This window comes from Narcine bancroftii, chromosome 6, assembly GCF_036971445.1.
Source record: "Narcine bancroftii isolate sNarBan1 chromosome 6, sNarBan1.hap1, whole genome shotgun sequence".
Taxonomy (NCBI): domain Eukaryota; kingdom Metazoa; phylum Chordata; class Chondrichthyes; order Torpediniformes; family Narcinidae; genus Narcine; species Narcine bancroftii.
This window is the reverse complement of record NC_091474.1, coordinates 223950761-223976066: the sequence shown is the minus strand read 5'-3', so window position 1 is coordinate 223976066 and position 25306 is coordinate 223950761. Positions and strand designations below refer to the sequence as shown.

Genomic DNA, 25306 nt, shown 5'->3' with positions numbered 1-25306 from the left:
CAGCATCAATGGGAGAAAGAGAATGGTCTACATTTTGGGCTGGAATCTTTTTGATTTGTCCAGTCCTGATGAAGGGCACCATCCCAAAACATTGATTATTCTCTTTCTCCCTCTGATGCTGCTCAACCCATTGAGTTCTTCCAGAAGACTGTTTTACTATAAAACTGAAATTGGCTTTAAAGTGTTCCAGGTTATCTGAAGTTTGGAAGCCATTTCATCAAAAGGAGCTTTTCAGAATCAGAATCAAAACCAGAATTTATTGTCATGGACAAGTCACAAACTTGTGGAAACATCATAGTGCAAACATTCATACAGCATCTTTTACAACAATAAATTTAACAAAAAATAATGCACGAAAAGTGCAAGTCTTTGGTTCATTTATTATTCAAAAATCTTGTGCTCATCTTTAGGCTCCTGTACCTTTTTTCTCAATGGTAGCAGAGTGAAGAGGGCATGACCTGAGAGGAATGGTTCTTTGAGATAGAGGCTGCTTTATTAAGACACCGCCTCTTGTAGATGTCCTCAGTGGAGTAAAGGCTGGTGCCTGTGATGTCATAGGCTGAGTTAACATCCTTCTGGAGTTTTTTTCTTGTCCTGAGAGCTGGTGCCTCCATACCAGACAGTAATGCAACCAGCCAGCTGCTCTCCACGGTACACCTGTAGAAGTTTTTGAGAGTCTTCGGTGACATACCGTATCTCCTCAAGCACCTCACAAAGGGGGAGGAGTCACGTGATGGAGTAGTGGCCGGACGGTGAACTCCAGCCCTCTCCAGAAAAGTCGGGAAAAACAAGAGAAAACACAAAGGCACAGAAATAAAAGTTACAGAAAAGTGAGTATAAAGGTGGAAAGAAGATGGCGACAAAAAAAGAAAAATCGAAAGCAACGGCAAGAAGAGAGGAAGAGAAGACAAAGGAGGAAAAAGGTGAAGGCCTTACCTGTCCGAAGAGGCCCGCTGCGGAGAGAGAAACCCGCTCCCTCAGGTCGGTAAATAATGGACTACAAAAATGGCTCGCTGAGCCGAGTAAAAGTGCGCAACCGCGCATGAAAAAAAACACACTGACGGGAGGGGGGACCAGCTGGGGAGCCGATCTCCACAGCCGGCAACGACAGCTGCAGAACACCTGCAGCAAGAAGAGACCACAGAAGACAATAGAAACAAGAAAGAAGAGGAGGAAAGGGCAACAAAGAAACAACAGATGGTCAACCCAGAGGAAGAAGAAGAGGAAGAGTATGGGGAAATAGAAGAAGAAAAGATAGGCAAGGTCAAGGATATACTTGCTCTTATTAAAGGATACATGGAGTCATTTAAAGAATGGCAAACACAGGAATTTAAGGATTTAAGAAAAAGAATAAACAACACAGAAGAGAAAATAAATAAAATGGAGATGACCTTAACAGAAATGGGAAAGAAAATGGACAAGATGGAAGAGCGGGCAGTAGCAGCAGAAATGGAGGTAGAAGACTTAAAAAAGAAATTGGAGAAATCTAATAAAAAAACTAAAGAGACACAAGAACTACTAGCTCAAAAAATAGATACAATGGAAAACCATAACAGAAGAAATAACATAAAGATAGTGGGCCTTAAGGAAGATGAAGAAGGCAAGAATATGAGGGAGTTTATAAAAGAGTGGATCCCTAAGACCCTAGGATGTCCAGAACTACAGCAAGAAATGGAAATAGAAAGGGCACATAGAGTATTGGCCTCTAAACCACAACCACAACAAAAACCAAGATCTATTGTAGTAAAATTCCTAAGATATACTACAAGAGAAAAGGTACTGGAGAAGACAATGGAAAAAGTAAGAGAGGGCAACAAGCCACTGGAGTACAAAGGGCAAAAAATCTTCATTTATCCAGATATAAGTTTTGAACTCCTAAAGAAGAGAAAAGAGTTCAATACAGCAAAGGCGATTTTATGGAAGAAAGGGTATAAATTTATACTAAAGCATCCAGCGGTATTGAAAATATTTATTCCAGGACAACAAAACAGAGTATTCTCGGATCCAGAAGAAGCACGAAAATTTGCAGAACAATTACAAAAATAGACTGAGGGAGGAAGACGGGTAATGAGAGTTAAAATGATCACGATTGATATGTATGTGGGTAAAGACAAAAATAGACTGAGGGATGAAGACGGGTAATGAGAGTAAAAATGATCACGATTGATATGTATGCGGGTAAAGAGGTATAAGAGTGAATAGAGACAATGAGCATACATGAATGTATCTGTACTTAGAGGAAAATATAGATAGTATAGACAAGAATTAATAAGGGAAGGTAATGGAATAGAGAGAATAAGGAGGGAATTAAAAGAGTGACCTTTGTGACATATGAAAAGTGAAATCTTTTCTGGGGGAGGCGGGGTGGGGGGAAATAGCGGTCACTGCAAAATCAGTTGACGCTTGCGAGTGGATTCGCAAATCCAAATGGAGAGGGGAGATGTGGTTGTCCGACAAGGGATAAAGGACAACTCAGGAGGGGAAGGGGAGATTGGGGATAAATAAGATAGAAATAGGAGAATAAGGAAAATGTTAGATGTTGTAGGAATGTTGTCTTATAAAGAGTTGAAAATAAGAAAACAGAAATGGAAAAGGAGGAAAGGTAATGATGGAAAAACGGAAAGAGAAGATAAACAAAATATAAAAGGGCTACGCTGAACTATATGTCTTTAAATATTAATGGAATACATAACCAAATTAAAAGGAAGAAACTACCAAATTTAAATGAATAAATGTATTCCATTAAAAAAAAATAACATATTGGTTAAGAAATAAGATTGAAATATTCGAACAAGTATAGGAGCCTTACATTAAATACAATAGCGAAAACCTACTGGGGACAAACAGTACCTAAGTTGAAGGAAGGAGAAGGAAAGAAAAGAATGGACTCAGTAGAATTTCTGGTGTAATTTTGTTGAATGACAACATTGTCTGACTGGCTTAATGCAACCTAGATTGTATACCTAAAATGGACGAGGGGGGGGTGGGGGGGTGGTTTGGGAGGAAAGGGGGGGGGGAGAAAAAGTCACTGTATATGTGTGAAAAAGAAATAGCGTATATCATGGCTAATGTGATTTATGGTGTGAAAAAAAAAAAAAAAAAAGCACCTCACAAAGTATAGCTGCTGGTGAGCCTTCTTCATGATTGCATCGACATGGCTGCTCCAGGACAGATCCTTGGAGATGTTAACACCCAGGAATTTGAAGTTCTTAATGCCAAAAGTAAAGGCAGATTATGAGCAGTGTAAAAAGAAAAATCAATTTAAGTCTCAGAGAGATGCAATTAAAATTGAATTATACACCATTGCTTAAGAAAGTAGAAGATTTACAGAAATGGTAGGAACTACCTATAACATTAATAGGAAGGGTTAATTGAATAAAAATGAATATATTCCCTAGAGTACAGTATTTATTTCAAATGCTACCTTTATTTATACCATCAAAAATTTTTCAAGAACTAAATAAGTATGTAAGGAAATTTATCTGGAAAGGGAAAATGGAAAAATTAACACGTAAATTTGAATTAAGAGGACTACAATTACCAGATTTTAATAATTATTATAGAGCAGCACAGTTGAGGTTTCTCTCTTTTTTTTTCAAGAGGGAGAGAAGCCAGCATGGATTCATATAGAAATGAATAAAATAGGAGAAGAAAAGTCAGAGGATTTTATATATAAATGGAATAATAAGCTTTTTATGGGAAATAGAGATATTCGTTTGTTAAAACATCTCTCTAAAATATGGAATAAAATACATTTAGAAATTGGAATAAGAAATTTTCAGAAACCAGGAATGATATTGAGTCAGAATCAACTTATTCCTTTTACAATAAATAATAAATGTTTTGATATTTGGTTTAACAAAGGAATTAAGACAATAAAAGATTGTTTTCAAGGTTCAACTTTAATGACATTTGAACAATTGAAAAGTAGCTATGGAATACAAAACAATACCGTGTCACATTCGTGGCCCGAAATGTGAAGTTAATAAAACATTAAACACAAATTTTATCAGGTAAACTTCTCAGGGTCTTTATTTTTCCAGTTTCCTTTGTTCTCCTGCTTGTGCTCTTATCTCTCTCTCATACCATGTGACTTCCGGTACATCATCATACATATTCATTATCATGACATCCCTCCTTTAATCAGAAATAAACTTTACCTTCACTTACCAATATCCCTCGGAAACATACAAACATCGTAACTAATGGTACATAAAATTTACTTCCTACAGCACTCATACATGTACTTTATGATATAAGATTAAAATACTGTCCCAAAGTTCTTATTAAAACTATGGCACAAAGTCTTCGTATCGTTTGGGCACTTTCCGGTTTCGTTTCGGCCTGCCTGCGATATTGTCGTCGCTTCTCGGTTGTTCACTCTCAGCGTTGGAAATACTGCTCACCACGGCTTCGGGTGTTTCTGGCGCTCTAGTCACTTCATCAGGAGTGCTGGTAACTGTCTCTGGAACATCATCAGGTCTCTCAGTTTCAGCATCTCGTATTGGCCTTTCAACCTCTTCGCTCGATGTATCTCTGGACTGGTACCTTTTTACACCTGATACATTTCTCTTATACAGGACTCCAGTCGGAGACTTGACTGTCACCATACTGCCACTTCTGGATACGACAGTATAGGGTTGATAGTAATAAGGTGTGTCTAGCTTACCACCAGTTTCATGCCTCACTAGAACATTATCTCCTGGCATGATGTCTGAGTACTTGGCTCCACGTTTCGAATCTGTGTACAGCTTTGCTGCACCTTTCTTTTCAGCATCGTGGTCCCTCATCTCCTGGTCGTATCGGATTTCCTTTATTTCTGGCATTTTTGTGCGGATTTTTCTCCCAAAAAATCCTTCTGCAGGACTTTTTCCAGTGGTAGCATGAGGCGTTGCTCGATAGACAGCCACATAAGATAGCAATGCTTCTCGCCAATTTTGTCCTTCTGCGTGTACAATCCTCAATTGTTTTTCAATGGATTGATTTTGTCTCTCTACTCCTCCGTTGGCTTGCGGCCATTTTGGAGTTACTTTATGATGGTGGATACCTGTGGTCCTCATGTATTCCGCAAATGTCTCTGAAATGAATTGTGGACCATTGTCAGAGTATAATGTAACAGGTAATCCATATCTTGCGAATATCTCTGCTAACGCTTGTATTGTTTTTTCAGTGGTTGTGGACTTCAACACCACGTACTCATAGTAACTGCTGTAGTAATCTATCACTACCATAATTGATTCACCCGTCAGTAAAGGTCCAAGAAAATCAACAGCTACGTCGATCCATGGTCCTGTCGGGAGTTGAGTACTCCGGATCGGTTCTGGCGGATTACTCCTACTTGTGATTTGACATCCGTGACAAGTTTTAACAAATTTCTCTGCGTCTTTATCACAACCTGGCCACCATACCTTGGTCCTGAGGTTTTGCTTGGTACCAACAATGCCTAGGTGTCCTTCATGCGCTAAGGATACGATCTTCGGTCTCAATCTTTGCGGTATCACCAATCTGCAACCTCTCAATACACACTGTCCGATGCAACAAAGTTCGTCTCTAATGGGAATGTAAGCCTTGTGAGTACACTTGTCCCATTGTCCACTCTGTATGCATTCTCTTACTTCCATGAGTTCTGGATCACATTCAGATTCTCTCTCGACCTCCTTCGTAGTCACAGCTTTCGGTGTCGACTGAATAGCTACGAAGCGTACAAAGCTCTCTGTTTCTGTTCCCAATTTGTGGCCCGAAATGTGAAGTTAATAAAACTTTAAACACAAGTTTTATCAGGTAAATTTCTCAGGGTCTTTATTTTTCCAGTTTCCTTTGTTCTCCTGCTTGTGCTCTTATCTCTCTCTCATACCACGTGACTTCCGGTACATCTCATACATATTCATTATCATGACATCCGTAGTCTCTTATTATCAGTTAAAGGCATATTTAAGAGAAAATTTAGGTCCAGAACAATGTTATTTGGAACAATTAGTCATAGATATAAATATTAAAAAGTTTATTTCAATTATGTATACAATTTTGCAAAAAGGAATGAATAAACAAGGAATTCATAAGTCAAGTCAAAGATGGGAGAAAGGTTTAAAAAATAAATATTCAAGAGGAAACTTGGTTGGAACTTTGTCAGGATAGTGTGACTAATACAATTAATGGCTGGTATAGAATGGTACAATATGTCTTACTCCACAGAAATTAAATGGATTAAATTCTAATTTTTCAGATAAATATTTTAGATGCAATAAAGAACTAGGTACTTTTCTACATTCTACATGGGAATGTTCAAAATTAAGACCCTTTTGGACAGAACTGGGTTTATTATTGGAAAGACTTACAAAAGTTAAGTTTCCTTAAGATCCAAATTTTTATTACTTGGAAATATTTTTGACACTGAATTGAAATTGAAATTCAACAAAATCAAAAAGAATAGCCTTAGTGGTAGCTAGAAAATGTGTGGCAGTAACTTGGAAATCGATGTGTATTTGGGAATGGGTAGATAAGTAGAAATAGGTCATTGTATACCACATGAAAAAATTATATATAATTTATGTATCAAATTTGAAATTTTTGAAAGAATTTTGGAATTGTATTTACAAATTGTAGGAATTAAGTTGTAATTGCCCAACCTGAACTTTCTGACCTCTAAAATCAAGAAAATTAAGATATGTTAGATTTTATTTGATAGTCTTGGTAAATTTTTATAAATACTATCCAGATGCTCTCTTTCTTCTTTTTCCTTTCTTTTTTTTTCTTTCTTTTCTATTGGGTTGTTGGGGGGAAGGGGGAAATATTTTTTAACTCACTATGTATTAATTTTTCATTAGTTTTGAATAAGAAATTTATGTATATTTTTAATGCATATGTGAAATTAAATAAAATTTTCCAATAAAAAGGAATTTGAAGTTCTTGACCCTCTCCATGACCGAGCCTTTGATGAGGACTGGTTCGTGTTCCCCCAACTTCCTCCTGAAGTCTACAATACCTCCTTGGTTTTTCTAACATTGAGCACAAGATTGTTGGCATGACACCATTCAATGAGCTGATCTATCTCCCTTCTGTACACTTGCTCATTGCCATTTGAAATTCTGCTGACCACTGTAGTGTTAGTGGCAAATTTGTAGATAGCATTGGCCACACAGTTATGGGTGTATAATGAGTAGAGCAGTGGGCTAAGCATGCATCCTTGAGATGTACCTGTGTTGATAATCACTGAGGAGGAGATATTGTTTCCAATTCATACTGACTGTGGTCTTCCGATGAGGAAGTCAAGAATCCCGTTGAAGAGGGGAGTGCAGAGTCCCAGAGTTTGTAGCTTCTTGACCAGCACTGAAGGAATAATGTTGTGGAAGGCTGAGCTGTAGTCAATGAAGAGCAGCTGTATGTATGAGTTGCTGTTTTTGAGGTGATCCAGAGATGAGTGGAGAGCCAGTGATTTTGCATCTGCTGTGGAGCGATCATGATGATAGGCACATTGTAGAGGGTCCAGACCTTTGCTTAGGTACATGTTAATTCTGGCCATGACCAGCCTCTCAAAGCATTTCATCACAGTAGAAGTTAGTGCTACTGGGCTCACACTACTCTTCTTGGGCACCGGGATGATTGATACCCTTTTGAAGCAGTTGGGACTCCAGCAATGAAAGGCTGAAAATGTCTGTGAACACTCTGGTTAGTTGGTTGGTGTAGGTTTTCAGTACCCTGTTAGATATGGCATCAGGGTCTGATGCCTTGCAAAGGTTCACCCTCTGATGTCATCCTCAGAGACAGATATCTCAGGGTCCTCAGCCTTTTCAAGAATTCTAGTAGGCATTGTATGGTTGTTCTCAAAGTGGGCATAGAAAATATTCAGCTCATCGGGTAATGAAGCATCACGGCCATCTATGGTGTTTACCCTCACTTTGTAAGCTTGCAATCCTTGCTACCAAATTATTAGCCTGCTTTGGAAGACATGTTGAGTACAATGGACTAGATTTCTCAACATTTAAAAAGAATGAGAGGTGATATTATAAATCGTGACCAATTCTTAGAGTTCTTGACAGTACTGACAAGCTGAGACATCACGTAACAAGACATTGGTGAAATCACACCTGAAATATTGTGCGCAGCTTTGGTTATCATACAATGGGAATTATGTGATTAAGCTAGAGTGAGGGCAGAAAATGTACCAACGAATGTTTCTGGGACTGGGGGCTTGAATCATAAGGAGATGCTGGATAGACTTGGACTATTTACCCTGGATTGCAGGAGGCTGGAGGATGATGTTATAGAGAGTTATGAACTCATGAAAGACACAGATAAGGTTTAAGGTGAGAAGGGAAAGATGAGAGGCAGGTTTTTTTTTTCCACACAGAGGGTGGCGGGTATATGGAACAACTGCCAGAGAAAATGGTAAAGATGGGATCAATAACATTTTTAAGACATTTGCAATTTTGAGCGATAGGGATAAAATGGGACTAGCTCAGGAAGACACCTTGGTTGCTATGGATGAGTTGAGCCAGAGGGCCTATTTCTTCATTGTATGACACTAATATTAATAATGATCTGTTCCTCTTGGTTGTAGGAGAATCTAGAACTTGCATCCATTGTTTCAGGTTAAGAATGAGCCATTTAGGACTCAGAGATTCCTTCATGCAGGAAAGTTCTGAAGTGGAATTCTCCAACCCAGAGAACAATGGTTCTGACTATTCTCAATGATGATAAATTCTGAGATGTAAAGGAAACCAAGGAATATAGGCCATATGGTGGAGAAGTGGGGTCGATATTATTGAAAGCCAGAGCATGCTTGAGTGTCTGCAGGACCTACTCTTGCTCTTATTTCTTGTGCCCACTTGGATATTCAGTACATTATTATCTATTCGATCTCCACTTTACAACAGTAGCTATTTAAGTACTTAATTGGCTTTAAAGTGTTTTGGGCTGTTGGAGGTTTTGAAAGACACAATATAAATGAATAGACCATACATCCACTTGAGCCTGTTCTGCCATTCAATAATCTTACACCTGCCCTATCTCCACTTTCCCACCATATCCTGTCATTGCCTCAATATCTCAAAAAATATCAGATTTGAATATATAGCACCAGAGATTCCCAGGGTGGGGAATTTCACTTCAGAACCCTCTAGGAAGAAGAACTTTCTCAGTGCACTCTTACTTATCCTGCTTCTAGTGTCTTCATTCATCAAGGGAAAAAAAAGGCATAATGAGACGAAATATTGTTTAATAATGGAAAAAATTACGTATGTTTCACGTGATAATTATATTTTTTTATTAATAAGTGGTCATTATATTCAGAATATTTACATTTCAATTTACATTGATTAGATTTTAATATGTATATTTAATTTTTCTTTAATTTTTTTCTTTTTTCTTTCTTTATGGTTCTCCTTAGGAGAGTTGGCTGAAGGGGGGGGGTTCTTTTCTTCTCTCTTTTTTTATATATATAAAAAATAACGTTCATGTTTATAGTTAATTGTTGTATATGTCATATATTATTTGTTTTTTGAACAAATAAATAAAGTTTTAAAAAAATCAAGGAAAAAAAGCTAAAAATATTTAAACTAAAACAGGGAAATCCAGGACATTGATGAAATATTGAATAACAAGAAGACAAGGACTTTTTATGTTTTTCTATCCTCATATGGGAGAGCCGGGGATGACTGGGGTAATGGACGCCTTAAAAAAACTAAATCCTCCCTACCTCATGACCCTTTATTTTTCTTTCATCTGTGTGCCTGTTGAAGAGTCTCTTAAATGTCCCTATAGATACTTATTGGAGTATGAAATTGGGTTAATTCATGTTGAGTCTAGTTTTGATGACCTAATGAATACAGAAATGAACTGTAAAATAAATAAAATCAGCAGAATATTCAGGGCTCTAAGTGTTACGGTTATAGTTGATAAATTTTACATTTGTGCGGTGAAATGGAAAATTATAACCTACTGAATGAAGAAGTCAACAAAGTGTATGGCAAAGGAATTATGATTATTACACCGAGACTTGGAGACTAACCTAACTCATCACTTTCAATCCTAAGCCATTGCAAAGAAATAGGGGAACACCGAGATCTGCAGCCAGAATAGCAGAATTGCAAAGACCAATAACACTAATGCACAGATCACACAAATTTGCCGTGGGGTTACAAAGTTAACCCCAGCAGGCTATGTCTCTCAGTTTACAGAGCTGTGCCAAAATCAAGGAACGATCATCAGTTATTGACTAATTCATCTCCCAATACTTCTTTGGCACAATTCCTATAAATCAGAATGACTTTGATTTAAAGAGATAATTGTTTTATTGCAAAAACAGGTGAATCCAGGAAATGTAACTAACCTGGATGAACTTAAAAGAGGATTTTGGCATTATAGAAGCAAAATGATACTGTAATTCACCATAGAACTAAATTTTGCATAGACTATCAGGTTTCTTAATTTTGGACTGCATTTCTGAAATAAACGTATTGTTGTAAAGGCCAGAATTTATTGCCCATTCCTCTTTTTGAACTTCTTTTGGGCTGGATTTTGATCCAGTAATAAAGGTAGAAGACAATAGCTTTCCAATTCAGGAGGATGTGTGGATGGAAGGAAACAGAAAGTTGTAGTGTTCCTCTGTAACTATAATCTTTGTCTGTTTTGATAGAAAGAGCTGATTTGCAGAGTTGTAGCTGGCAAGTAACTATAATACATTTTCTAGGTTTTTCTTTTATTTCCAGTAGGGGTATTTGTGCCAATACCAACATTTATTTCCTTTCCCTATCTGCACTTGAGAAGCTGATGGCGATCCACTTCTTGAACTGCTGCTCTCTTTCTGAATCTACTCCTACAGGGTGGCAAGGTAGGGAGTCCCATATGGTACATTGGCACCAATCAAATGGGTTGCTTTAAATGGCACCCAGATGGAAGTATTCCCTTACATCCCCTGTATGCCTTTTACATTACGGAAAATCTTTGTGGAGTTAGGAGGTGAGTCACTCTTTGCGGGATACCCAGCTTCTGCTGGATCCATTGTAATTATGTGGGAAATGCTACATGCAACTGATCAGCACATGCCTGAAACCTTTTTCATCTTGCTGCGTTTAGACACGGATAGTTTTATTTTCAACTTGAATGTTATGGTCACCACTTGGTTCTTTTCACTCTAACTCATTTCCATTTAAATATGAAATCCACATGGCTTGGGGCCTTCTCATTCTGTGTGACAGCACATGACCAAACAAATCCAGGTAAGAAAAGTAAATCATGATCAAATAGGGAGAGATATAATAGTTTCAACATAAAACTCGGGCAATTCAGATACATTTAGTGTTGAACTATAATCATAAATTGCAATTTATGGATATAGGAATTTCCTGAACATTTGCTTATATTTTACATTTAGTGATCCTCATCTAGACGTAGCTGCAACAGCTTTGACTTTATCATATTTCCTCTGCTATGCAATAGATATTGCAAAAAAGCATCCTTTTATTCAAGCAAAATATTACTGAAAAAATACCAATGACTACCCAATCTTAATTGCCCTTGAACTGAGTGGCTTGCCTAGCTACTTCTGAAGGCAGAGAAGATTCATTCCTTTTTTACTGCTGGTCTGGAGAAAGATTTAGCCAGATTGAGTGTTCCCTACCTTTCCTGAAGGATTTTTTTTTATCAAGAGGGCATTTTAATGAAATTTACAGATAATACAATTGTTACGACATAATTGATTAAGGAAAGAGGCTGTTGGCTGCTGGAAAATATTGATGGACTTATTTGTGGACAGAAAGAAAACAAGTAGTATTCAATTCAGTGGAATGCGACCAGTGCACTTGGGGAGAGTAAATACCACAAGGGTATTGAATGGAAGGATTCAGAGAATTGTAGCAGCAGAGAGGGATATTCACAAAGCTCTTATGTTGTTGGGAAAGCAAATATGTTGGTTAATAAAGTTCCTTCATTGGCATATACTTTGAATATAAGATTGTCAGTCTCAACCTGGTGAAAACACTAGGTAGCGGACACCTGATGGTGCATGAACAGTTCTAATTACGGTATGGCTTGAAATATGAGATAACCCCATAACGGGTTGAGGGGAGAATATTGCCAATAACAGAGCAGTAAGGGCATTTTTTGTTGAAATAGAAAGCTAAAGCAAGATTTATTTAAGTTATAATATATTGTGGGATGAGTAGGGGGGACTTCTTTTCCCAGTAAGGAAGTTAATGACACGGGTGTGGTTTTACGATTATGGTTAAAATAGTTAGAGAGGACGTCATTGCACTGCAAGTGATGGAGACTGGAAGGATGTCACAATTATATTTCACAGAAACAGACCCTTCAGCCCACCAGGTCTATACCATTCCTATTTTCCAACATGTGGGACTGGGGGAGTCAAGGGAAAAGCCATCATCACATTTAAAACATCTTGATATCTCCGGGCTCAGCTTCTAGTACCAGTGGTTCTCAAACACTGGTGGGCTCCAGTGGGTTTTCATGTGGATCTTTACAAATGTTAAATAAAATTGAATTAGGTGTGTTTCTTGACATTAAAATAAAGTGGGCCATGGCCAGGTGGGTCCTAGATTCAGAAAGGTTGAAAATCGGTGATCTTGGCCAAGATATCAGATGTGGCATTAGTTGTAATGGTGCTTTTACAGCAAGCAAATGCGCAGGGTGCTGAATCACTTTGCCATTAATTTCAATTTACAGAACAGTTTGGACTTTTGGAATCAGAAATACAACTTCCAAATGTGTCAATTATACCAAAATTGTGCAGGTAGGTGACAGGCTTAGTAGGGTGGCAGTGATGGTTGGCCTTGTTGGAATGTTAAGGATGGTGAGGGTGGGTCATGGAAATGTCTACGAGGAAACAACTACTTGCAGAAGGAGCAGGTACTAGCAAATGAAATTCAGCACAGATAGGGCATGATGATATAACGAATAGGAAGGTCACATGATTTGGAAAAGTGCAGAGGATCAAAGGGATACAAACACAGTTATGCCACAGATTAAGAAGGCTATAAAAATGCAAGAATGATTTCCAGAGTGATGGGGAAGTTATGACAAATCTTTCTCAAATTTCAGTTGGGCATGTGGCCAATAAGTGGCCAGAAGCTGCTGCCTCCCAGTTCTAGGAACCTCTGAGTGTTCTCTGCTGGCCAATGGGTTTCCTCTTGATGCTTTAGTTTCCTCTCAAGCCCCAAAGTCAAGGCTGCTCAGCTATTTGGCCAGTTTTTATTCCCCCTTAGTATACCTTAAGAGTAAAAAGAATCAAATGGGAGTAGCTGGCTTTGCGAGGAAGAGAGACAGTAAATTGCAAGGGGTGGAAGGAAAAAAATGGGGGATGGGGCTGGTGGGATTGCTGGTCTGGAAGCAATGGGCCCCTTCTGGTGTTGATGGTTGAAGACAGAAAGGAAACAGAGGAACTCATTCCACGGATGGCTGGCTGAGCATTTCCAGCATCTTTTTTTCTCAGATTCCCAGCGTCTGCGGGTGTTTTGATTTGGAATTGACTGGGCATCGATTCTCTTCAAGAAAGAAAGCAGAGGGTAGCCTGAGACATGTCTTCAAAATTACAACTCATTTAGCTGGAAAGGAGACAGTGATGCTTCTTTTGGCAGGAAGTGTAGAAGGAGAGCCCAAAAATAAAATATCACATCAAGTGGGAATTCAAGAAATGCTTTGACACAGTGAAGATCTCTCTACTGTTGTGGAGGTGAGTTACTCAGAGGCAAGGTAAGGGGGAGAGGTGAATAAAGGATCACGCCGATAGATTTAAACAAGGAAAGTCGGGAGCAGGTCCAAGTGGAGCATTCCCCAGTTGGGCCGAACTGATTGATCCTCTCCCTTCTATCCTGCAAACCAGAATTTAGAGACCCGTCAGTTTCGTGTTGGCCACAAATCCCTTTTTGTTTCGGAATTAGCATCGCCCGGGCGCCTTGGCGGCTTGAAAATCTGTCACTTCAAAACAAATCGGTTCAAACCCGTTCGTTCAGTGAGATGAGCACAGAACCCCCACACCCATCCGGGAAAGGGTCTATTTCATATCAATCCTTTCGGGTTTTGGCCACAACACTCGAGTGTGGCTGATAGTCGAATTTTGTCATAAAACTGAATGCAGGATGAAAAGTCTGCAGATTGTAGTGAAAACAGATACTGGAGGAACTCAGCAGGTTCCTCAGCCTCCACAGAGGATAAAGATTTTTAACCGCCCGAGCCCTTCTTCCAGGTATTAAAAGAGCAGATTATTCCAACTGTCCAAATGAACAGACACCACTTTACACGAGAAACAGATAAGAAGTTAATCTGTGGCTCCAACAGAGCTGACTGACATTTCCCCACTATGGCGCGTAGATCATGAATAGTAAAATATTGAACGATATCAGTCGTTTCCATCATAAACATAAAACATTAATTAAATAACAATCATTCCCATGATAATTTGGGATTTTTGATCATTTCACCTCCCAATTAAATCTTCGCAAACCAGTCATTCCATTTGATTAACCTAACAACCGAGTCATAGTTTTCAAACACACTGAACATCTTCAGGAGGTTGAACGGTGAACTCGCCTGTTCGCACCGGTAAGGATGGCTTTCACCTAAAGTGTATGGCCATAGACATGGGAGATTTAGAAGGGAAAGCGTACCTGTACGTAGGTAAACGGCTTCGGGTGAACCGGAGCTCCAAAAAAGCAGCACTGTATTAGTCAGGAGGTGAACATCACTCAACCCGCAAGGTGTGTGCTGTCTTGGTCGGTAAAAAGAGAGAAAGAGCATTGGAGGTGTTAAAAGTAGACGAAGTGACTGGGGTTTGGCAAGGAAAATCTGGGAATAATTCATTTGCTACAAAAAAATAATCTGTTGGAAGAACTCAGCGGCGTCTGTAGTTTAGTAGCAGCTGAAGCCTGCGGTTTAATCGCATCCGAAAACTTTCGCCTCTTCCGTCTAACATTAAAGTTATTGAACAGCTCGTGTAGGGGACTGGATGGCATTTTGACACGAAGTTGGAGATACCTACATTAGAATTTTTTTTAACGTTTATCAGTACTTACTCGAAGAAAGAGCCAGGATGGATGTGATTGCACTAGAGAGAGTCCAGAGAGAGGGAGAGAGAGAGAGAGAGGGGTGGGGGGGGGGGGGGGGTGGAGGAGGGGAGAGGTCAAGTTCGGTCCTGGAGTGATTTGAAACGAGAAAATAACATTTTAAGACGCATGTAAAGGGAGATGGTCAGAATCTGCAAGGAGTTTGTCCGTCGTGTCTGCGTCAATTTCCTTTGGGTGCTGCGGTTTCTTCCCACATTCCAAAAACGAACGGGGTTAAATTGGCCTCATGGTTGTACTTGGGCGCCGGGGGCTCGTGGGCCCGGAAGGACCTGTTACCATGGCTGTAACTCTGTTAAAAATAATCTTTTTTTCCCCCTGGTTGGGGTATCAAAAACAAGATTGGTAGGTTTAGTGTGAGTGGAAGGAGTTTTAAAGGGGGAACTTAAAGCCAACTGCTGGAGGAACTCAACAGGTCAGACTGCATCTGTGAAAGGAAAAAGATAGTTGACGTTTTGGGTCGAGATCTGCATCCGGGCTGAGGGCAAAAGGGGGAGATGGACAGAACACAGAGGAGAGGGGACGGGTGCCATAGGAGCTGCCAGGCGATTGGTGGATCCAATAAAAGGGGGGGGGGGTGGGGGCCTCTGACAGGCAGACGGAGTACGGTGGGAGAGGGGACAACCTCGTGGAGGCTGGGGCGATGTTGAGCCATCATGGAAAGTGTTGACGTGATGGAATCTGATGAGAAAGGAATGTGGAGTGGAACCGGATAAGAGAGGGACGGTGGGAAGATGAGAACAATATGGGGACGGTATGTGGAGGAAATCAGTGGGAGGAGTGTGTAGGACAGTGGTTCTCCACCCAATTTTATCCACACATACCACCTTAAATAATCCCTTACTAACCAATAGGATGCCATATGTGCAGTTTTTCCCCTCCCTCGCCTGAACCATCTGCCCACCACTCCTCCCACTGGCTCCCCTATCTCCTCCCCCAGATCCCCTCTGCCGAGTTCCCTCCCTTATCGGGCTCCACTCATCACTTTCTTTTCTCACCAGATTCCACAACGCGGAGCTCTGTTGTCTCCACGTCCCCTCCCAGCTTTTCGCTTTCTCCACCCCACCCCTCCTGGCTCCATCTGCCCACCGATCCCATCTTCACCCTTATCTACCTCTCCCTTGCTAGTTCCTTCCTGCAACATCTCCCCTCTACATTCTCACTCCCGATGCATGGTTTCGACCGGAAACGTCGACGGTCTCGTTCCCTGCACAGATGCTGTCTGACCCGCTGAGATCCTCGGGCATTTGTTTGTTGCTCCATTTTAAAATCCCTTCGTCTCACCCCGGTGGCCGTTCCCCTCAACCTGTTCTGGATACTGTTGGGAGGGGGACCATCTACCAGGTTTCTGGGACTGGGAGAGGGGATAACGGACCCAGTTTAACCTGTTAAGTTCCTCCAGCAGTTTGCATTTGTTTCGCTCCTGGATCTGCAGTCTCTTGTATCTTTTTGGGAGACAGTGGAAGTGCTTTAATCAGATACAATCACTATGCTTAAGTCTTCGACAAGGCAAAGAAGCTATGCCGGGCAAATGAGATAAAATAGATCAACAAAAAGGTGGGCTTGGAAGTAGTGGGCGTCGAAGATCGCGCTTCTATGCTGCAGAATTCGATGACTCCATGAACCCAATTTGGTTTCTTCACGGAACCATTTAGGGGCGATATGTGCGAGAATATACCTGAATCACAGTGACCGTGCGTATATGTGGAGCTCACACAGCTCCTGCCACCTGGGTTCCACCAGGTTCTCTCTGACACCGCTTGGGCTTTCCCGGGGTGGGGGGCTGCGGATTCCTTCTACACCTCAAAGACGTGATGGCTTGAACGTCAATTCGCTATTGTAAGTGACCCCAATTTAGGTGGACGGAGACGTGGTGGGCACGTGAAATAATGGAGAAATAAGATTAATGGGATTCGTTTGAAAACTGGCATAGACTCATGATAAATTATTTTAAAATTACGTCCTTTGCTGCGCTGTTCTATATTCTACCTTAATTGCAGAGTTGTCTCCAGCAGATTGTATTTTTTTGCAAGGGGATAGAAATGTGTGGAATTAGATAGTCCTTGTTAAGACCATAAGATATAGGAGCAAAAATAGACTATTCGGCCCAGCCATTTAATCATGAGCTAATCCATTTTCCCACTTTGATGCCCTGGCTAAAAGACCCCAAGGCCATGCATACTGTACTATAGCCAACGAAATCCTCCTGAAGTGCCGTTATTGTTGCATGTGGCGAAACGATCAGCCAACTTGGAAACTGCAAGGTTGCGCGAATAGTAATGGCACAAAAAAATAACAGATTTTTTAATAAGTCGAGTCGCGACAGTTAATAGTTATTCTTTAAGGTAGAAGCGGTACCGCAGCAAAAATGTTAACTCTGTCAAAATTCTGGACCATTAATCCAGAGGCACCAGTTCAAGTCCGTCCAAAGCAGCCCAGGACTTTAATTCAAATAATTGAATAAATTTAGTATTTTCCTCCTGAAAAAGTTCTCTGGGGTCAGTGAACATACTCAAACTCCAATCCATTTGATTAATGTCCTCCGGAGAAGGAAATCCATTTGACTGGCATATGGGTGATGTGGTTAACAACCTCTTCCGTTCGGACATAGATGGACATGGACAAGAATTGGACGCATTATCTGTAATGTCAATATCTTGTAAAAGAATTAACAAAACGTGGAAAAGCAGTAATTTTTTTTTGTTCTGAATACCAAATAATCATGGAAGAAAGGTGCGAAAGAAGTTTGCAATGCAAGATTTACGGGAAAATACCGGGGTTGGAGGGGTTCATGTGGATTCGGTGCCTTGGTTTCCTTTTCTCCTCCAATGCAATTATGAAAAGACAATTAAACCCAGGAAGATTTTTAAGAAGCCTAAAAATAAAATTTCGAAATTTCATTTGCAGGTTTGAGGTCAAACCCGGTGAAACAGCAGTATTTTTACTGCTGGAAGTTGTATTTGAACCGCACGGGGAAACATCAAAGAAATTGGAGCAAAAAGCGGACAAACGCCGCGGGCTAGGCAAGTCTGCAGAGTGAATAGGCAGACGGCGTTCCGAATGAAGACGCTTCATCTGGACTGAAAGAGTGTGCGGTCGTCGGTAATGCATCTTCCTTCTCTTTCAGTCCAGATGAAAGGCCTCGACTCGGATCCACAACTGTCCATTTCTCTCCATAGACGCTGCTTGACCCGCTGAGTTTCTCCAGGAGTTTGTTTCTTTTCGCGACAAATTCCGAAATCTTCAGTCTCAAGCAGGCGCGGGATGGGGGAATGAAAGGTTAATCTGACACCAACAACAAAAAAACTTACCATCTTTGTTCATATTTACTTCAAGACACTTCTTCAGCCGGCAGGCTCTGCATTGATTTCTGTGAGTCTTGTCAACGGGACAGCCACCCTTTAAAAGACGAAAAAAAAGACCCTGCCTAAACGACACACGAAATACCTTGAAGCGGATGAAATATATTTCACTGTCAGACATTGCATCTATCAATACCACGTTTTACAACTACCGGGTGATAGTTTTAAAAAAGGTCAAAGTTGAAACATTCTGCCTATAATTGACTCACAACTAGAATCCCTAAACATACGTTTAAATTGGAAATGCATAGGTATATCAAATAAATATTTAACTTGTGAACCTGACCAGATTCGTTCTGCATTTCTCTCAAACGCATTGCGTCAAAACAATTGCGCTAAAAATGTTAAGATCCATGCAGTAACATTTCTGTACAGGAACGGCGAGAGTCGAGCTCGTCTTTGTACCAACTGCTATCTGCAACTCTCACCTTCTCTGTGGTGTCTCACTTGCTGCACTGTGAATGTTGTTCTATGCATGAGATGTCTAGCTGGACTGCTCGCCAAACAGGCAAGGTTATTTAAATTGAAACAAGAAAAGTGAACTTGATTCTCCATTCCCCGCCCTTCTCCCAAAACAATAAGGGACCAGAACCCAACAAGGACGTTTCCCGAAGGCTGCCATCTTATTCCGCAATGCAAAGGGAAATCAGCCCGTCCCCAAAAAATAGTTTACAGTCTAAACGATGCTGGAATGTGGGTTCGTCCGGTGAAAGTGAGCAAGTTCCAACAAATCACAACGATGACCTACTTTCGAAAGCACATTATCTGCATAATCTCTTGCGATGAAGAGCAGCGAAAGATTTCTGAAAGGTGCTGACAGTGAGCCAACACGGAATGTAACCGTATCAGCTCTTGGGGCTTCGTTGGTACCTGGTTTCCTGATTTGCAAACGTAGGTTCTATTCCGGCGAATACTGCGCTTGAAAAACCCTGAGCAGCCGTCACAAGCATAAACTCCATAATGTTTACCAGAACTTCGGTCTCCGCAAACTTTACACGGAATATCCAAAATACGACCTACAGAAAAATACAATTGGCTGATTTAAGTAGGAGTCAAAAGGGCTGGCGGGTGTTTCAAAATAAAATCATAGTGGCTTTTTCAGGAGCTCGATGACTATTAAGTATCAAGAGCGTTGAAAATGAAAATCAACTTTTCAGAGTTATGAAGTAACGACCTCTATCGAGGCCTTTGCAACATCTCGTATGAAATAATCGCATAATATACGAGTTCCTTCTTTCACAACCTGCATTGGGAACGAATGAGAGGTATCACCGGGTCCAGTTTATTGGTATCTGACATTTTTAAACCTTCAAAAATCATCTTATATCCGTTAGACACTTGTCTTGTAACATTAGTAATTAACCAAGTTTAATTAGAATGGAACCAGCAAATTTAAGACCATGAGATTCCTTCAGACACTGAATTATCTTAAAGCAGTATAGTAGAGGCAATTTGTACACTTGTAAAAGTCAAAGAGAGTTGGTGTGGGGGTTAAATTGTCTTCCAGACTGGAAAATAATCCAATTCTTTAAAAGGAATGGACCCCACCTTCAGAGCGGCCTGATAGGCTTATGGAATTAGGCAACAATTAGGCACTTACCAATAAAGTTTACAAACAATATGTTGAAATCAGGTTGCAATGAATGTTGTAGAGCACGTTATTACCCATGTGTGACTTTGAAACAGTTGAAAAGTCTGTCTATACTAACCATGAAGAACAATGATTGGAAAAACGCCGTCGATTGTGAAGTAACAGATGGACATGTTTACATCAGAGAAATGTTATAAAATGCGCTTACTATAGAGGATTTTAACGCTCTTCTTCGCGTAGTTTCATTTGACTTTTTGGCCGCGATTCCCCCTCCATCCGACTAATTTGTTCCTCAGGGGTGAGTTGGGAGGGGGGGGGGGGTAGGTGTTAAAATTAGGACCAACGGTGAAAGTAAAGGTGAAATGAATTGACCACGTTAAAGTCGTTAGTAGATGAGTAGGGAGGCGCAACTACAAGGAGAGCAGAGCTTCAAGAATTCTGACAAGCCCCAGGGATGATAAGTCTACAGCGATAATTCTTGAAACTCCTCATTAGTTGAAACGTCAGTAGTTATCTGATGTTGATTATCATCGGATCTTGGGAATGACTTGGCACAGAACAAATTTGTGAACTTTCATGTCACTGATTGCTTTTGCAGACCGTAGGAATCTAAAAGCTGGGATTTTTGGAAGTACAGACAGCTCCAACATTGTCTGTGATAGTCAAAGTACCAGTCGGAACATTGGGCGGAAAGTGTTGAGTTAATGATTTCCCATTGAACTTGTTGACTGCTTGCAATGAGGACAAGCTGTCATGACTTTCTTAAATGAGTTCTGACAGCTGCTTTATACAAGAGCTGAAGAAAAACAGCGCTATAATGTGGGGGATTAAAACCTTCTCCACAGATGCGAACTGAAAAGTGGCATAATGAGCCTGGATGTCATATTTAAACAGATATTCCGTCGGATATCTGATTAACGTTAGTGTCGAGTGAAAATGAAATTATTTGGTAAATGTGCAATTATGTCCAAAACGGTACCATGAGAATTCGGAAATTCCAGCATGGATGCAGGGGAAAGCAATCGATACGGAAAGAAAAGGTCCGATCGGGTGGCGTCAATTCAATTTAACGTTACAAAGCCCAGCCCACACATGGGTTTCTTGGTGTGAAATAAAAGATCGGATTAACATTAAGTATTTGAGGATATTACTGGTTACTTCAAGTTTACCTTCGATAGCGAATTTTAATGTGAAAATCTGTTTACTTTTGTGTAAAAAAAAACTATGCAAAAAAAAAGACAGATATGATGCTTTTTTTTTTAAAAAAAGCTATTACTCTCTGTCTCGTGTTTCTTGCAAAGAGAAATACATTTAAATGATCGTGTACCGGTGCTAAAAGTAAGTGAAATAATTCCTATTGTAGAAAAGTTCAATATGAAACTTATCTGGACGCAAATCAATAAAACTGCTCCTGGACAAACCCATGGAATATTCCATTCTGTTCCAACGTATTTTTTCTGAATTTCAACCGCGCACGCATTAGACATATATATACTTTAAATAAACATCTTGCAAGAAGAGCAATTTCTCAATAGAAGAAGAGGTCAGAGAAGCCAACAACATTATTGGTAAAGCTGATAGTTAAACATGCGATCGCCTACTTTAGTCTTGATGCGTGTAAAATAAAAAGGAACACGATTTTATTCACCAGGAAAACATGCCTTTAACTTTTGTCAGTAGGGGGTCATTTGACACTTATTGTGTATAATAATTACTTAAAAGTATATGGCATATTCTATTACTGTAATTACCATCAACGCTATAAGCCGTTGAAAGAAGTTATCTTTGATTCGAGGAACGTGATTGTTGGGAGCCGAGTTGGTTTCTATTGCCACCCATACAGTGCTCTTGTTTGAGCTTAACATGGACTAATAGGCAGAGTTAGTGAACGCTCCCGTCTAAGCACAGCTCATCAAACCCGGAAAGGGGGGTGGGGGGGGGGTGGCGTGGGGAGACAAACTCCACTTTAGTAAATAATAGATAAATTCTTCTTTAAAAAAACCGCAGGAAATGTTGGTTACAGTAAGTCAATGCATTAAAAATCAATGTTACGTGGCATCAGATAATGCAACAGCATTGGTGGACTCCACAGGTGCAATGGCTTCCCATCTCGGCAAGAGTGAGAAATCTTCCTGCATTATCCGTTCTAAAGTGCTTCATTACCTCACTTCGTCCAACTAACATCAGTTGTTTTGGAATAAAGTCAAATCTAGATAATTCATTACGCCGTTTTGAGGGAGTAGGGGGATGTCATTGTTTAATATATACTAGCACCATTGTTGGAGTGTAACCTTCATGAGTGGGATGGCGTAGAAAACTTGCAAATATTGGAAAATTAAGTCAATAGAAAGAGTAAAATAATTAATGTTTCATCTGGTCCGAATACAAGATTAGTTATTCATCTGTCTAACTCCGCTACCTTCTAGTCTTCATTTTCAATCGAGGGATTCTCTTTCCTCGTGATACTGAGACATAATTGTATTAATTCGGTTTTCAAAATTCAGTATTTACACATAGAGACAATTTCCTTGATTTTGAGCCCCCAATTAATCAATCAATTTCGTAAATGCGATCATTTTTATTTCATATTCTTGGCGACGTGTGCTTTTGAATACATCGAATTCTGTATACACTTTATCTTTAACAATCGTTCGGTTCTGTAAAGCTTTACTTTTTGAGTTTATGTCCCTTATGGAAAGAGAATGAGATGCTTTCCTGGACGGACTTCATTGTGAATTTCCTCAGTAACACCTCGAATAATTTCAGTGCCCCTTATGTTTTATTTTGAGTAATCTCATCCCGTGGAATTAATCTCAATATTTCATTTTCGAGGCCATTTGCCTACTTTTCTTTCGTAACCAGGATTTCAGACTCTATTTTACTCCATGAAATCTTGCAGGACCAATAACCTGCTTAGTAGGTAAAATCTGACATTGTTTCTCACTCCCTTCAACAGACAGGTGGTGTCTGCAGTGTTTGGGATTGCATCGTGTTAGAATCTCAGTGCATTTTAGGTTAAGAAATGGGAAACACCACTAATCAATGTTTCATCGTCGGGATTAGCGAATTGCTAAGCAGGTAGGTGTCACGCGAAATAAAGCCAACGTGGTTTCAGTACAAACTCTCTATCTGTAACATTAAACTACGGAACCTATGCTCTGGAATTATAAACGGCCCTCAATTTGTACGAATCACTTGAAATGTTGAAAACATCCCAGGTAATACTCGAAAGGTAACTATGGATCGAGTATTTGAAATGGAACAGAAAACAGGAATCGACAGCTGCCTTGCCTTAGATCAACAGTTTTCCAATATCACACGCACACACACAAAAGCAAACCGACAGTTTCCATACATTGTCCCTGTTATCGGAGCTGGAGGAGAAAAGCAAAACTCTTCCTTCACAATATTCAGATCCCGAGTCCCCATTAACTGCAATTAGGTTCTATTTGTTAATCCTGTGCCTGTGTAACCGCGTAACCTCGGCGAAACAGATATCGAACAGAATAATTTTTTTAAAAAGTAACGTTAAAAGTCGTAAACTAAGATCAGCAAACTTAGAGACGTTCCCAAGTGCCATATTACTTTGGACAGACGCCTGCTTCATCGCCTTGCACCGCCCGTTGAAAGGGTCTCAGCTCAAAGCTACGCGAGAAGAAAGTTATTTTAGTTCAAGGCCCAGGAGCTAAAAACAAAATCAGTCTGCACTTCGATTGTAAAATACTGCATGATGCATGTTTATTACACCCTCGGCAGAATACCTAGCATATACGTGTCTTCGCCACACTCGTTAATTTAACATTATTGAGACCCTTCCTTCACCAGAATCCCATATCACAAAAAAAATATCCACATTGATATGCATCACCCACTTGTTGATCCGGCGGGTTTGCTCATTCTTGCGATCTTGGTTGGTCAAGCGCCTATTTATATATTTAAATATATATATTCTAGGATCGTGCGGGTAAATATATCTAGATCGATATAATGGTGAGGCGGGATGTGGTCCAGAGTGATTCCGATAACTCTCCTTTCGCTGGCTACTGTTGATTCTCTGCTCCCCCGACAAGCAGAGCGACAACTTCTGATAACATCAGCCGCTTTCCGACAGTCAGTCTTCATCAGTGCCCAGTCCTCGCCCCGTCTCCCTCGTCAAGCAGGAAGGATTTGGTCGATGAATCGAGCGGGTCCATCCGTCAGGCGTCAAGCATTTGGAAGTTCCGCTCCTTGCAGCGGTTAAAAGAGGATCAGAGTCCCGGCTTTCGATTCGGGTCAGGATGGAAAGGAACGAGTTGCCAACCGCTTCCGGTAACGTGAACCGAACTATGATTTTCTCCGGGCGAGGTCTGGCGAATGTGGCCCCTCGGACCTGGGTTCGAACATCACACTTTCAGACAAACGCAGGGTTTGATAGATCAACACTTCCTTCCACTGTCTCCATAGTGTAGCTCACTGCTTTATCTTTCACCACCCTCCACCCCCCTCACAACACACGACTAAACCATTACGTCAGCAGGTTTTAAGATGCCAATGGCATTCGGGGCTGTGCTGTGACTTGAAAGTTGCAATAAGATTTCTTTCTGCAAAACTTAAAAGTGTGAGCGCGCGAGAAGGAAGTGGGAGGACGAAACAATTGCTCTGACATCTGATCCCCCCCCCCCAAAAAAAAACCAAATAAATATCCCCAATAGTGTTTGTCAGACAAGTTGAAAACTGGAGAGGAATCCGGAGCAGGTCACACGGACACCGTCCTCCGCAGTAGAGGTTCACTTTCAATAAAAGCTCTCGGCCGTAGCCCGGTGAGTAGAGACGTGTGCCATTATTGCTTGACTGCGGCTTTTCGAGATAACACTTTCGACCAGCAACCATAATGTTTGCGCTTCAGGGAAATTCCGGCAAGATGAACAACTGATGTAACCACACCGAGACAGAACTTTCGGAATGACGCCAAGCGGAGTCCACGGTGAAGATCGCGCAAGAAACAAAAGCCGCGTCTAAATGAGGAGACCCGCTGATGCCACCAGTGAATCAATCGTCTGTGAGTGAACCCACTGTCGCGACAGAAACTGCACTCAAATTAAGGCCCAGTGCCAGAATTTATTCAGTTCTTCGCGTTGAAATGAAGGGCGTTAAGGTGAGAAGGAGAGAGGTGACCAACCTCTCTGAGGAAGAGCCGGCGATTAAAGACCCGGAGCAATCGTTCATGTTCGTTCCTAGGATTGATTCGGCCCGGGGTGCTGCCAATCGTACTAACGTTTAAACTGTTCGAGTTGCGAACTATA

The 25306-nt window shown here is 40.6% G+C and overlaps 1 protein-coding gene across 1 annotated transcript in view; it reads right to left on the bottom strand.

The window, feature by feature from the left end:
* The window catches only part of nr2e1 (nuclear receptor subfamily 2, group E, member 1), a 66198-nt gene extending 46001 nt beyond the window's left edge, over positions 1 to 20197 (bottom strand). The window contains exons 1-3 of the mRNA XM_069888117.1: positions 20143 to 20197; positions 19304 to 19449; positions 18383 to 18470 (exon numbers count right to left, since the gene is read on the bottom strand). Coding sequence (XP_069744218.1) covers positions 18383 to 18470; positions 19304 to 19449; positions 20143 to 20197 — 289 coding nt within the window. The remainder of the gene's footprint in view (positions 1 to 18382; positions 18471 to 19303; positions 19450 to 20142) is intronic.
* Between the last annotated feature and the right edge of the window lie 5109 nt (positions 20198 to 25306).